Source organism: Gobio gobio (assembly GCF_949357685.1).
Source record: "Gobio gobio genome assembly, chromosome: 2".
Classification (NCBI taxonomy): Eukaryota; Metazoa; Chordata; class Actinopteri; order Cypriniformes; family Gobionidae; genus Gobio; species Gobio gobio.
This window is the reverse complement of record NC_137098.1, coordinates 38,405,469-38,418,668: the sequence shown is the minus strand read 5'-3', so window position 1 is coordinate 38,418,668 and position 13,200 is coordinate 38,405,469. Positions and strand designations below refer to the sequence as shown.

Here is a 13,200-nt window from a genome sequence, read left to right as displayed (position 1 = left end):
TAAACTTAAACCTAATTCTTGTTCTTGTTTTAAGCATAAACACTTAATTTTGTTAAATTTCTTAGAAAACAAAACAGGACTTAATTTCTTCTATTTGCATGTCAAGTAAATGCATCTTGATTTAAGGATGTTTAGATAATTGTACTTTTTTTGCAGTGCATGCAATTATAATTTTAGTTTTAATGGTTAAATTAAAATATATTAGCCAAAAGTCTAATTAATTGAAATTATGAAACATACAATTTAACAGAATTATTAAGGGCCAGATCTATTAACAGCTTGCGCCAGCGCAAACCCTCTTTTGGCATTAAAAAACTACTGTCAGGATTTACTAAAGACCGCAGTGATAAATTAGCACTGAAAAGGTGTGGACAGGGTTATTTTTGCTGCTGACCTTATTGCATATGCATTTGTAGGAGATTCCTTTTCAGGCTCAAATGATTTAAATGAATCATACAAGGTGATTTACAAAGGTTTGCACTAGCCAATTTACTGGTGTTTGCGTCATTATTTACCGCCCAAATAAAACATGGCTGTGTCCGAAATCGCGTACTATGTGAGTAGATACTACATTTGAATTTGAACAAACTTTGCGACCGTTAAAAGTATGTTCTATATAGTATGAATGAATGTAGTATGAATGTAATCCGGACGTACTACATACGCCATGTTTCATGATCATGTGACCTACCAGCGTCAGTTGCATCCCATCACCTCCATTCATAAATCGTCTCCCGCGGCCTCATGGGATAGTAAAGTGTCCATCATATGCGCACTCCAGAATCTCGCTGGAAGTAGTAGGTCATCCGGGTACTTTTCACCTACTGTTTTTCGAATACTATGAATTCGGACATACTACTCTGTTGGCGTACTGTTTTTTGCATACTTTATAGAGAAGTATTCGATTTCGGACGCAGCCCATGTCTTAAACCAGATGCTGACAGGTAGATTTAATTTTTTACCAAATTCTGTTTTTCATTTTTGGGTGAACTATCCCTTTAAAGTGTACTGACCCTTTTGATTTATTCATCCAAAAGTTGACAAATTCTGGGACATTCCGCATTATACAGTAAATTCCCTTTTTATGAATGGATTCTGCGATTCAGTACATGTTTTCCGCGTAGCGGAAATCATAGGGCCCTAATTTAATGCCATGATATTGAATTTAAGACTTTCTAAGACCCGCGGAAACCCTGGGAAACCCTTTATAATTTATAATTATAATATAACCCATTATAATCATTGAAGCTGTCTACACTTGCTTATTTACACTGTCTTCACCCTATTGATTATATTGTTGATAATAATCTCTTACTTGCAATGCATGTTGGCTATTACTCAGACTACATGGTGAGTGGTGCAACATGCAAATCTAAAATCTTTCTAAATTAATGTCTATGCCTTCACTTTGGTTCTAAAGCTTCTTTTTGAGTGTCAGATGATGTTTCCTCAGCCCTCATTATTGTATGCCACAGCAAAGATTGAAAATGCTTTCATGGATCAGACTGCTTATGCAAACTTGCTCATTAGGATCAGTTGTCTTTACCGATAACCTGTAAACTGAATCTGATTTGCCATTGCATTCTTGCAGAAATTTCTGCGATTGGTTACAATACTCAATTGCTGCAAAAACATTTTGACACAGTGGGTGTAGATCAAAATGGAAAGCTCTTAACACTTTCCACAATTCCTTAATTGTTGCAGCTTTAATTGTTTTAAAATTATTTATTTGATCAGTTGTACAGCCATAATAAACAGCCTTATCTGTTACAAATCCTTTTGCATGATATTCTTGAATAATCATGTAAAATACAAGGCAGATAAGAGAGCAGTTCTTAGGTTGACATGCTGTTTCTAATTCGAGCGACAAGGCTGCAGAAAGCGATACGAGCGTGAACCTCTTTATAGTAGAATCCTGCGTATTAAAGAGGTTTGTTTCAACATCAGCACACTGGCTTCACTGCCCCTCTTGATGTGCTACAGGCTTAACATGCGTGACATTTGCAGGTTTCGTGTCAGGCATGTTGAGCTCCTGATTAGAGGCAGGGCGCTCTCGATTCAGTTGTGTCTTCCCCTCATTGCTATTCTGCACACAAATTTTCCAAGGTACAGAGATCCGCGACGAGAGAAAAAGAGTTCTGGAGCATAAAGCTCTCTCAGAAATGTTCATTTTGACAACTGGATTTTGTCTAAATTAGCAGCTATTTTCCTGTTTCGGTTGGATATGAGCTGAATTCTCCTCAGCAGGGGCTTATTGTTCTGTTTTTTTTTCTTCTTTTTTTCTTTGTGTTGTGCAGTACACTTTTGTATTGGAGTTTTATTCTGAGAATGTCAACTGCAGGAGGTCAGAGAGAAATAGAGCTCCATCTAATGTCGTAAAGATGTCTGCACATGCTGACTTTGTACTCTCTGCACTGGAATATTATTACTGAGGCAAGCGTCGCTATACGGTGGGTGAGGGGTTTGTTATTAGACTTTTAGCTTGCCACGCTTCAAGAGAAGTGTACTATTACTTTTCTAAGCCATAAATCTTGTGATTTCTGCTTGGGAGACAATAAAATGACTGAAAAATCCCATAGATTTAGATTGAAAGGCAAACCTGAGCAGTGACGAGGCCATAGATCTCCAAGTGGGTGGACCAAGTGGTGAAATAGGGTGGCAGGGAGGCAGGACTACAATTCCCAGTATATTCGCATTAATAAATCATGCAAATTTCTTCTTTACTGTTCTGTGTTTGCCCTGATATTGTATTTTTTGCCATTTTAAGTTGTGTGTCATGATGTGGAATGCAGACAAAATATGTCATAAAATGTCATATTTTCAGACATTTGATATACAAAATGGCATGAGTCTTATTAGACTTGGGCACACTAGCATTATGGTGAGCTTTTGATAAGCACAGTTTTGCATTCATCTAGGCTGGAAAGTGAAAGTGAAAGGAACCATGAACTAAAAACACTGTACCCATGAGTAATGCACTTAACACTAGGTTGCTCCAAGGGACCAGAGACTAATAAGTGTACTGTAAGTTGAGATAAAAGTATCAGTTAAATGATAAATTAGTCATTAGTGATACAGAAGAGAGCAGCTTTCTTGAGGTCAGGAGGAAGTGTTGTGAAAGTGTTATGCTCAAGTAATGGCTTAATTAGTCAGATCTCTGTCTTAATTATTGGAACTAAGACTTTGTGAAAATCAATATCGCAGTGGTACGCTGAACCAATTTAAAACTGCAAGGTAAGCTGCTATGTCTGGATTCTTCTTTGTCACACTATCTCTCGGTTTCACAGACAAGGCTTAAGCCTAGTCCCAGACTAAAATGCATTGTTTTAATTGAAAGCAACTTGCTCTGACATATCTCAAAATATGTCAGGCCATTGTTTTGTCTCAAGATGACACCAGTAATGTTTTTTTTCTTCATGTTTTCTTTCATCTACTCAAATGTCCTAATTGAACTAAGGCCTAATTCTGGCTTAATCTAAGCCACAGGCCTATGTGTTATACCAAGTATGAGGGGATATTAATATTCACAGCAACAGTTGATCCCCATGTGATATAGCTTTATCTGATGATATTTTGTGCACCACTCAACAATACCCGCAGTCTTCACTGAGAGCCAGTCATACAAAAGCCTACATATCCCATCATGATTGCTTTGTTGACCTTTTCTACAAGGAAATAACTAGCATTTCAGAATCAACTATTGAACAAAACATGCATGTTATGAATTAAACAGCATGGTGCCTGTACTATAATAGCTCAGATAATACCTTTACACACATAATGGCCACACAAAGCCATTCTAGTCCTTAATGAGTGTGATGTATATATACTCTGTGTGTGTGTCTGTGTGTGTGTATTTTTCCAGGCATACCGCTTCCTTGCCATCAATAAGAAGCTCGGTTTGAGTGGGAGACCGGAGAGGCCTGTTGGCTGCATTGGCACTTGCAAGGTAAACAATGTTTTGTTTGCTGTCACAACCTCTCCTGACAGGAAATGCAAACATTGCAAAAAGCTCCTGCTTATTACAGTTATTTGTGGTTAATCCTTTTAATATCTCAGAGGCTCCGAGTAACACACTGCCTATGATAATTAAATATTAGTCCTTCTCTCCTTTAAAGGAATAATTCACGGTCATTATGTACTCGGTACAAAATACCCACCAAAAACACTATAAAAGTCATATATAAAGTCCTATTCGGACGGTAATTGTTTCTCATGTGTAAGTCCGGAAATAAAATTGCATGCCACCTCAGTGATAAAACTTGTGCATTCGGATGGTGATTTGTTCACGGTGAAGGAGCGAGTTGCTCACGTGGTCAATAACTTGATTGTATGTTGTAAATAAAATGTCATATGCTTGGTATAATAAGAATAAATGCATATTTAATTTAATTTAATAATAGGAAAATTATATCCTAATTATTGTTTAATTATTTAAATCTGTTTAACATATGAAGATATATAGACGCACATTATAGTTAAAATGGTTTTCTGTCTTGTCATTTTTCTCAAAATAAAGGATGTAATTTTATTCCACATGGAAATGAGCGGAAATAAGTTAATACAGCCTCTTATTTACATGAGGTAAACATAATGCTGCTTGGTTATTTTAACATATGTAATTGCTGCCGTAATAACGGCCCATTTCAAATGTTTACATGCTTTTCTTCTTTTTATTTTTTGAGCGGTGATGAAATATATTGCTCTTGTAAATACTTGCCAGCATTTCAGTAATAATAGTCTAGATCTTTAAAATGCATCCAAATTACAGCGAAGCGCAACCGTATGGTGCTCTGCAGTGGTCAAAAAGGATATAAACAGTGAATTTTGAAGTGATATATTCTTGAAAATTCAGAGATGTGGATTCAGGCGGAAATTAAATTACCACACGACCTTGGTGTTTGTCAAAAAACAGTAGGTAATTTGGCCAGGGATTTTTACGCGGGTGGTGGGAGAAAAACACTGACATTCTGGATTCGGACGGCAATAAAATTGCTGACTAGCCCCGACAATGATGAAAATACCTTATGACCCCACGAGAAACAATTACCGTCCGAAAAAGGGGTTTAGACGTACTCTATATTCTAACCCATAAGGTGTCAAATTGTGAGGAACAGACTAAAATGGATATTGACTGATAATCTTGCTTCAGTGAGCTGTTCTTTTCAGGGAACCAGATAATATGGCTGACTTTTTGAACTGAACAATTCATTCATGTATACTGATTTGTTCACAAATGATCTGGTTGCAGCAGTTTGCAGCTCTTGAATTAACATATTACTAAGAGGTAAGGTAAGATTAATGATTTTATTGTTACTTAAATTAAATTTTAATTAAATTAAATTAAATTAAATTTCATTGTTTTTCCTCACAAAGCCATCATATGGCTTTAGAAGACTTGGAAAATAGCATTCAATTTATATATGGAGTACTTTTATGGGTCCTTTTTTACATTTATTTTAACCTTAAAGGGGTCATGAACTGGCTTTTTTAAATTATTTTATAATGTTGTCTGAGGTCAACTTATGACGTTTGCGTGGTTTTTACATTCAAAAACATCATAATGAATAAGTAATAGGCTATTTTCTGCCTTTTGAGGCTCTCTGAAGAAACGCTTGGTTTTGATGGCGTGCCGCACTGAAGACTTGGAAGTAAACGCCCACGGCTAGGATTGGATAAGATTTGCATATTTAATGAGCTTCAGCTCCCCTTAGTACATGTGGGGATTGTTTTGAAAGCGTCTGGGGAAATGCTCACAGGACTCGCAAAATATCTTTATCAAACAAACACAATGATTCATCTCTCATTCACCCGCGATTGATTGGAATGTTATTTTTTTATTACTTGGCCGGCCTGAAAAGGTGAATATAACCGTGAACTGTATACACACACACACACACACACGCACAAGAAAGGAATATTATTTCACTATTTAAGATAGCCCATCGGCAGGCCGGTGATGCGTTTTGTTAGCCCATCTGAAAAACACATAGCCCCGGGACATTGGGCTTTGCGAGCACTGGCCCATAACGTTACAAGTCTGAGTCTGATCACGAATGAACCAATATCACCTCAAATAAAGGAGCCTGTGACCGCGTGCTAAGGTATGTAATCAATAGATATCAAACTATCTGTAACAATTCAATACTAACACACATAAAAAACACGTTTTACTCGCATAACATAAGTGTGTTGCACCATTCCTGTCGGATCCAATATAGAAGGTACAGCATTGTGTTTTAATCTCAATATGTCTGCATATCCAGTCTCAACCTGTATCTTGGTTACAGTCGATTCCGCGGTGAAATTAAGCGAACAAACGTGCAATGTCTTACGCACGTGAGCTGAAACCAGCATGTTTATTGCTCGGTAGTGCGATCCGTTTAGCTCCACGAGTCGGTGGGCGGGCTTGAGGCGGCGCTTCTGCATTCTATGATGTCAATGGTTGACATATTCTGAGATCGAGTGTTTTCTGGGCCTGGTGTCAATAAAAGCTTTTCTTTGACTAACAAGGAAGTTTTCAGCTCCGAAACATACAGGATATTCTTATATCACGATTAACTTTTATATATCAAAGGCTCAAAGCAAAGTTGATTTCTCAATTCATCACCCCTTTAACAGCCACTTGTCATAAAGATTCTTCAAAATACCTTTTTTTCAACAAAAAAAAATAATAATTTGTAACGGCATGCGGGTAAATGATGACAGAAATTGTGTTTTCGGGTGAACTATCCCTTTAACTGCACACAAACCTAAATCATGTCAAGAGGTGTAGATGATTGATTATAAGTCTATTATTCTGTTCTAAAACTGCTGAGCCTCACTGCCTACAGGCAGTTTAAGCATGATGACATTTGGGGAAGATAAAAATAGGAACTCCAGAGTAATGATCTTCTGTGTTTGATGGAAATTGATTAAGTTTAGTATGGCAGTGGTGGGAAATATACAGGACTTTAGTAGCGAGTTAGAGGGATGTTCCTGTGTCTGTCTGTTCCGAATGGATTTATTTGAGGTAAAGTATATGTCTAGATCTAACATTCATCCATATAGTTGCAGGTAACGCAAAAGGTCATTTCTCTCCCCCTCAGATTTATCGAATCCTTGGAAAGACTGTGGTCTGCTATCCAATTGTCTTTGATCTCAGCGACTTCTACTTGTCCCAGGATGTCATGCTTTTGATAGATGATATTAAGGTGAGATATCACACCTCACTGGTTCCTCAGACGATGTAAGAAGAGGGCTCACTTTTTGTTCCATACTTTGTCTATCTTTCTATATAAAGAAAGAATCAAATTTAGGGCAGAAAATGGGCAATGGACAGAAACGTTCCCCATAAATCATCAGTGTCAGCCCTCAGAGTTACAGAGTGTTTCTCTTGCTGTCTGCACTGTGCTTGTATTAATGTGGTAGTATTTACATGTGTTTTACAGAATGCCTTGCAGTTTATTAAGCAGTACTGGAAGATGCCAGGCCGGCCTCTCTTCCTGGTCCTTATCAGAGAGGATAACATTAAGTAAGAAGCTCTCCAATCAGCCAGAACCTGGTTTTATTTATGAGAGGTACAGTAATGTCATCTCTTTCTTGCTAGGGGGAGCCGATTCAACCCCATCCTGGACATGCTGGCATCTTTTAAGAAGGGAAACATTGGAGGAGTCAAAGTTCATGTGGACAGGCTTCAGGTGCTGCTCTTTAGAAGAAATTATTTTATATGTAATGATTCGTAATGATAACCCCCCCCCCCCCCCCACACACACACACACACACACACACACACACACACCTCTTACAAAGAATATTAAACTTTTTAAGCATTTTAAAAATGTAAGTATTATTAAAATATGGTATAGTTTTAAAATTATTATTTAAATTATTAATAACACCAGATACCCATATTTCCTCCTCAGTCTTATAAAATCAAAAATCTCTTGGTGATTAAGTTTAGGCCACTGAACACAAGCACAACCAGTCCTGATGATTTTAGGTGGAATATACGCTAACTTTCAAAAGTTTGGGGTTGTTAAGATGTGGTCTCTTTATGATCACAGAGACTGCATTTATTTGATTTAAAAAATGCATTAAAACAGTAATATTGTGAAATATTGTTACAATTTAAAAGCAAAGAACTGTATTTTAATCTATTTTAAAATGTAATGTATTCCTGCGATGACATTATCCAGTCTTCCGTTTCACATGATCCTTCAGAAATCAATCTAATATGCTGATTTGATGCTCAAAAAAACTTTTCTTATTATAATAAGTTTTGCTGCTTTAATATGTTTGTGGAAACCATTATTTTTTTTACAGGATTTTTAATAGAAAATTGTGAAGCCTTGGGACCTGGATTATTTGTTATAAATGAAAGAAACATAAATTCTGCTATATGACAGACAGATTTTAAGGACAATGTTCAACCATCTGTGTGCGAGCTGAAGTTTTAAGTCACAATGTAATAGAAGTAGAGACTTTTCTGCTTTGTTGTGACATACACCAGACTCCCGAGTGATACAGATTATTGAAAAGTAAGGGTGGGGACTTGGTTGTTGATTGGATGGAGGCAGATGTGATTGGCAGCTTGCAGTCAATTGTTAAAAAAAAAAAAAAAAAAATAGGGTGGGGGGTTAATACAGATGATTGGAGATGTCTGACATATATCACAGAAAGAAGTCTGTCGTTTCACCAGAATATCAATTGTGAAATTTTGGTCGCACTTTAGTTTAGGGTCCAATTCTCTCTATTAACTAACTATTAACTAGGACTTTTTCCTCAAAAAAACCTCCTAATTACTGCTTAATAGTTTGCTTAATACTAACTTAATAGTTAGTACGGTAGTTGTTTTGTTTAGGTATTGGGTAGGATTAAGGGATGTAAAATATGGTCATCCAGAATAAGGCATTAAAATGTGATTTATAAGTACTAATAAACAGTCAATATCCTAGTAATATGCATGCTAATAAGCAACTATTTAATAGCGAGAATTGGACCCTAAACTAAAATGTTACCGAAATGGATTCAAAATTATGAGATAAACATTTTTCAGTCTTTCACAGTAAGTTCAATAACATGCTTTCAGACAATAAATAGGGTGCTTTTTTTTTTACAGTGTATCTATTTTCACTGAAATAAATTAATAATTACAATACATGTGTATTGTGCAAATGCATCGTCTTTATTCAGGTTCCCTATGTGAAATATTTTGTATGAAAATTAGCATCAACCAATACTCAAATACGCTTAGTGTGTTGATTAACGGTAATTTAGAACATATTGTATTATAATGTATTATTACATGATTTATCTAAATGCCTGTGTATTCCCTATGGTCTAATGTAACATTCTTTGTGGAAACTGATAGACCCTGATATCAGGCGCTGTGGTGGAGCAATTGGATTTCCTACGTGTCAATGAAGCTGAGTAAGAATTAACCTCCATTTACACCATTTATTTTCCTCTTCACCTTTATGTTCAATATGGTAAACTTATTGAGGTAATGGAAATTACATTTTCTTTTCAGTCTCTGATGCATACAGTAAATTCATAATCCATTTCCTTTTTCCATAATACATTCCTCTGTGTAGGATCCCAGAGTTTAAGAGCTTTGAGGAACTGGAGTTGCCCAAGCACTCGAAGGTGAAGCGGCAAACCAGCACGCCGAACGCCTCTGACCTGGAGCAGCAGCCCGAGATCAACGTCGAGGAATGGTTCCATAAATCCACATTTGAGATTGTGCAGAAATTCAATGTGAGCCTTAATGCCCTGCCTGTGTGTGATTATGAGTTTAATATAGGTCCTCTTATATAACTCATATTCTGTTATCAGGACTGTGACTGTCTTGCCAGTCAAGCCCAGTTGGCCAGCATTCTCCTCAAAAAAGAAGGCCCAGACTTCTTCGATAAAAATGGTATGTGGTTTGATCACCTAAATAGTACATAATTAATGAGATATTTATTATTAGTTCAGTGAAATGATTTCTCTACTTCTGAAATGTCAGGTATTTTTACTAACGCTTTAATGATTAAATGTGTAAGGCCAGAGTATTTCAGCACTATTGAAATGGTGAGCTTTTAAAGAGCCACAAGACACGTCTTACTGCATGGCTGCTTTTAAAGCTCATCTGAATGAAATGTCCACAGCTGTAATCCATTTAGTGCCTTCATGGTTAAGCAAGTGGGTTGGCAATGCTAGTTCACACCCTTGTTGTGGTCTTAATTCCCGTATCTACAGTTTATCTCGTAGCTCAAGACTGTTCACACTCTTAAATGGACCTATTGAACAAGCGTGGAGCGATTAAATACATGCTTATATGTGATTTTATTTTGCAAGCCAGCACTTCCACGTGTCTTTGGGCCTAAATGCTCCAGGGATGTTCTCTTATATACTACACTAAGGCTGAAAATACGCATTTTATGGTTAACATGCCATTCTTTATGTCCAGAGAATCTCAAGGATGACTTGGAGAGAATCTACAGAAGAGCTGGGAGCAGGAAGCTTTGGTAAGTTTTTCCTCTTTTCACTGCACTCACCGGAAGCATTTAGAGTTTCACTTATTTTCTTATTATAGTTGGGTAAAATTATCAACTCTTGATATATATTTTTGTTTTTACCTGTTACATGCAACTAAACACACTATGCACATATATATTTTTAAACACGCAAACCTCATGTAGGCTGGCGGTGCGTTGTGCTGCGGCCGTTATCCAGAAGTTTGCTGGTTCTATAGCTCCTCATATAACCACTATGTTGGTCCACGGCAAGCAGGTAATTGGCCGGTGGGGTATACGACCTCTGCATGTGTGGTATAACTGTTGACTCTGTGCCGAAGGATATGTTAACTTATGAGCACGCAGCACTCATCCTTTGTTGTTGTTGTTTTTCTTTACATCCGCTCAGTCAAGCTGTTATGATCATGCACAGAAAAAAAATCCAGCTCATTATTTTTCTTTTATAATTGTTATTTTGCACCTATGTAATATGTTTTTTTGAAGTAAAACAAAATGATATCTCTTAGCTGGAGTCTCACTGTAACAGTGTTTCATTTGCAATTTGTTTGTGAGCTAAACTCCATTGTGTCTGTGGCAGATAACACTTTTTTATATATGTATAAAAAAAGGCTTAAAGGAATCCATCAGCTAAACATGAAATTGGTGAACATTAAAATAAGTTCCTGTAGCTCAAATTAAGCTGAAGTCATGTATTCAATTTCCAGGGAACGCACCTACTAATAAAACATAAACCCTGAATACACTGCAAGTTAATTTGCATAAAAGCGCCTGCCAAATAAATGAATGAATAAATGTAAATGTAAATTACATAAGTGTAGGAAGTGTAACTTCAGTCCAGGAGCAACAACAGCATAGTTTAAATGCCCAATGCCATTTTGTCACTTTGAGATGCCAAGCTCTCCTGATAGTTTTCATCCCAGAGGGCCCAGTTTTAAATATTAATGATTTAAATGCTACAGGGGGTCAAAATCTTTGAATATAGCAACATCTAATTTATTCAAATGAGCATCATGCTGCATTACAATTAGACTTCAAAAAATCTGAAGTTCAAAGAAGTTTGTCGTGGCTCACAAAGTTCTTGTAACAAGTCTTTTTGGTGATATATGTGAAATGAATTACTGTTGAGCTCCGACTATATTATTTGCCATTGCTTATGAGCCAGCAAGTCTTGTATACACTACCGGTTAAAAGTTTTGGGTCGGTAGGATTTTTAAAATGTTTTTGAAATAAGTCTCTTATGCTCACCAATGCTGCATTTTATTTGATCAAAGATACAGTAAAAACATGAAGATGTTGGGTCTGGGAACTCACCATTGGCAGGGCTCAATCCGAGAGGGGGGATTTATATATAGAGGGGGTTGTCTTTCAAATTTCCATTGCACGCAATAGGATAGCGCTACAACCAACCAGAGCAACGAAGAAGGTGAAGCGGAGCTAGTTGATAGAATAAACTTGCCTGGCCAAAACTTTGAACACGTCTTCTTTTCTTAAGAATGACTTCAGTGCCGTTCTTTGTTCTTTTCTCAAAGAAAAGCTTAACTCCAAGTCTTCCAGAGCTGCGGCCAAAGCCGTTTCGAAAGACTGCTGTTCGCCAGCTTCTTTGTTTACAAGTAGCACGCGGAACCGCCGCAACTCTGCCGTCATTATGTTAAGCCCGCCCACCGACTCTATACACGATGTGATTGGCCTGACCAGAGTTTGTTTTTTCCAGCTCGCAAGCCAACGGAGAGTTGCTAGACTACCCTGGCTGCAAATTAGATTTGCTGCCGCTAAGGCGCGTTTAGATTTCTAGGCTAGTAAAAACAGTAATATTGTGAAAATATTATTACATAAGAATATCTGTTATTTTCTATTTTAATACATTTTAGAACATTTAAAATGTGCTGATTTGTTACTCAGCATTTATTTGAAATAGGAAACTTATGTAACATTGTAAATGTCACATTTCACTATATTTTGAATTGAATGTATCCTTTCTGAATAAAAGTAATAATTTATTTTATAATCTTTATGACCCCAAACTTTTGAACAGTAGTGTATAACTTTTAGGAATAAGCTATATTTTATAATAGACTGTAGTCTAGTCCAATTTATGTTTGGCTCCATTGAATGAGTGAGTATATCTCTGTTGTGTTGTATTGTGTTGTGTTCACCAGGTCCATTGTGCGCCTTGCTGCCAGTCTCTTATCTAAACTAGTGGACAGCCTTGCACCGAGCATTACTAGTGTTTTAGTGCATGGCAAGCAGGTAAGTGAAAAACAGGAACGGGGGCCTAAATCATTTGATAAGTAATGAACAAACAAGTCAAAAATTGAATGAAATCCAACATTTTAATGTTCACTGATTATAGTGAGTAGGTTAAAATGAGCTTTGAATGTTTTCTCTTCACATCAGTTGTATGCCGAAGTCATGATGGACTCCTCTTTCTTTTACACAACAGAATAATAGCTAATTGCATCAGTCATCACTGGCAATGCTAACCTGCTTTCATTTGACGCTTAACTACTCCTTTTGCAGCAAAAATCGCTTTTACCCAGAACGCCTGCAACCATCCCATTGTTTGTGCGTTACATTTACCATCAGTGTACATTTACCTTTTATTTGCTTTGTGTTGAGACAAACATTACATGTGGTGTGGAGTGTTTGTTTAATGAACTGCCATAGTTTCCCAACATAGTCGTGCTTAGCCCCTGGTGGTTGT

At 36.9% G+C, this 13,200-nt stretch overlaps 1 protein-coding gene across 4 annotated transcripts in view; it reads left to right on the top strand.

Annotated features, from left to right (window-relative positions):
* The window catches only part of phkb (phosphorylase kinase, beta), a 93,614-nt gene that overhangs the window by 68,192 nt on the left and 12,222 nt on the right, over positions 1–13,200 (top strand). For 2 of the 4 annotated variants that reach the window (XM_079846003.1, XM_079846005.1), the window contains 9 exons: positions 3,866–3,949; positions 7,089–7,193; positions 7,431–7,513; positions 7,589–7,679; positions 9,353–9,411; positions 9,576–9,738; positions 9,817–9,898; positions 10,433–10,490; positions 12,656–12,746. In XM_079846003.1, the coding sequence (XP_079702129.1) occupies positions 3,866–3,949; positions 7,089–7,193; positions 7,431–7,513; positions 7,589–7,679; positions 9,353–9,411; positions 9,576–9,738; positions 9,817–9,898; positions 10,433–10,490; positions 12,656–12,746 (816 nt within the window). Of the gene's footprint in view, positions 1–3,865; positions 3,950–7,088; positions 7,194–7,430; positions 7,514–7,588; positions 7,680–9,352; positions 9,412–9,575; positions 9,739–9,816; positions 9,899–10,432; positions 10,491–10,664; positions 10,756–12,655; positions 12,747–13,200 lie in introns of all 4 variants that reach the window. The other 2 variants (XM_079846004.1, XM_079846006.1) reach the window with 1 other exon arrangement.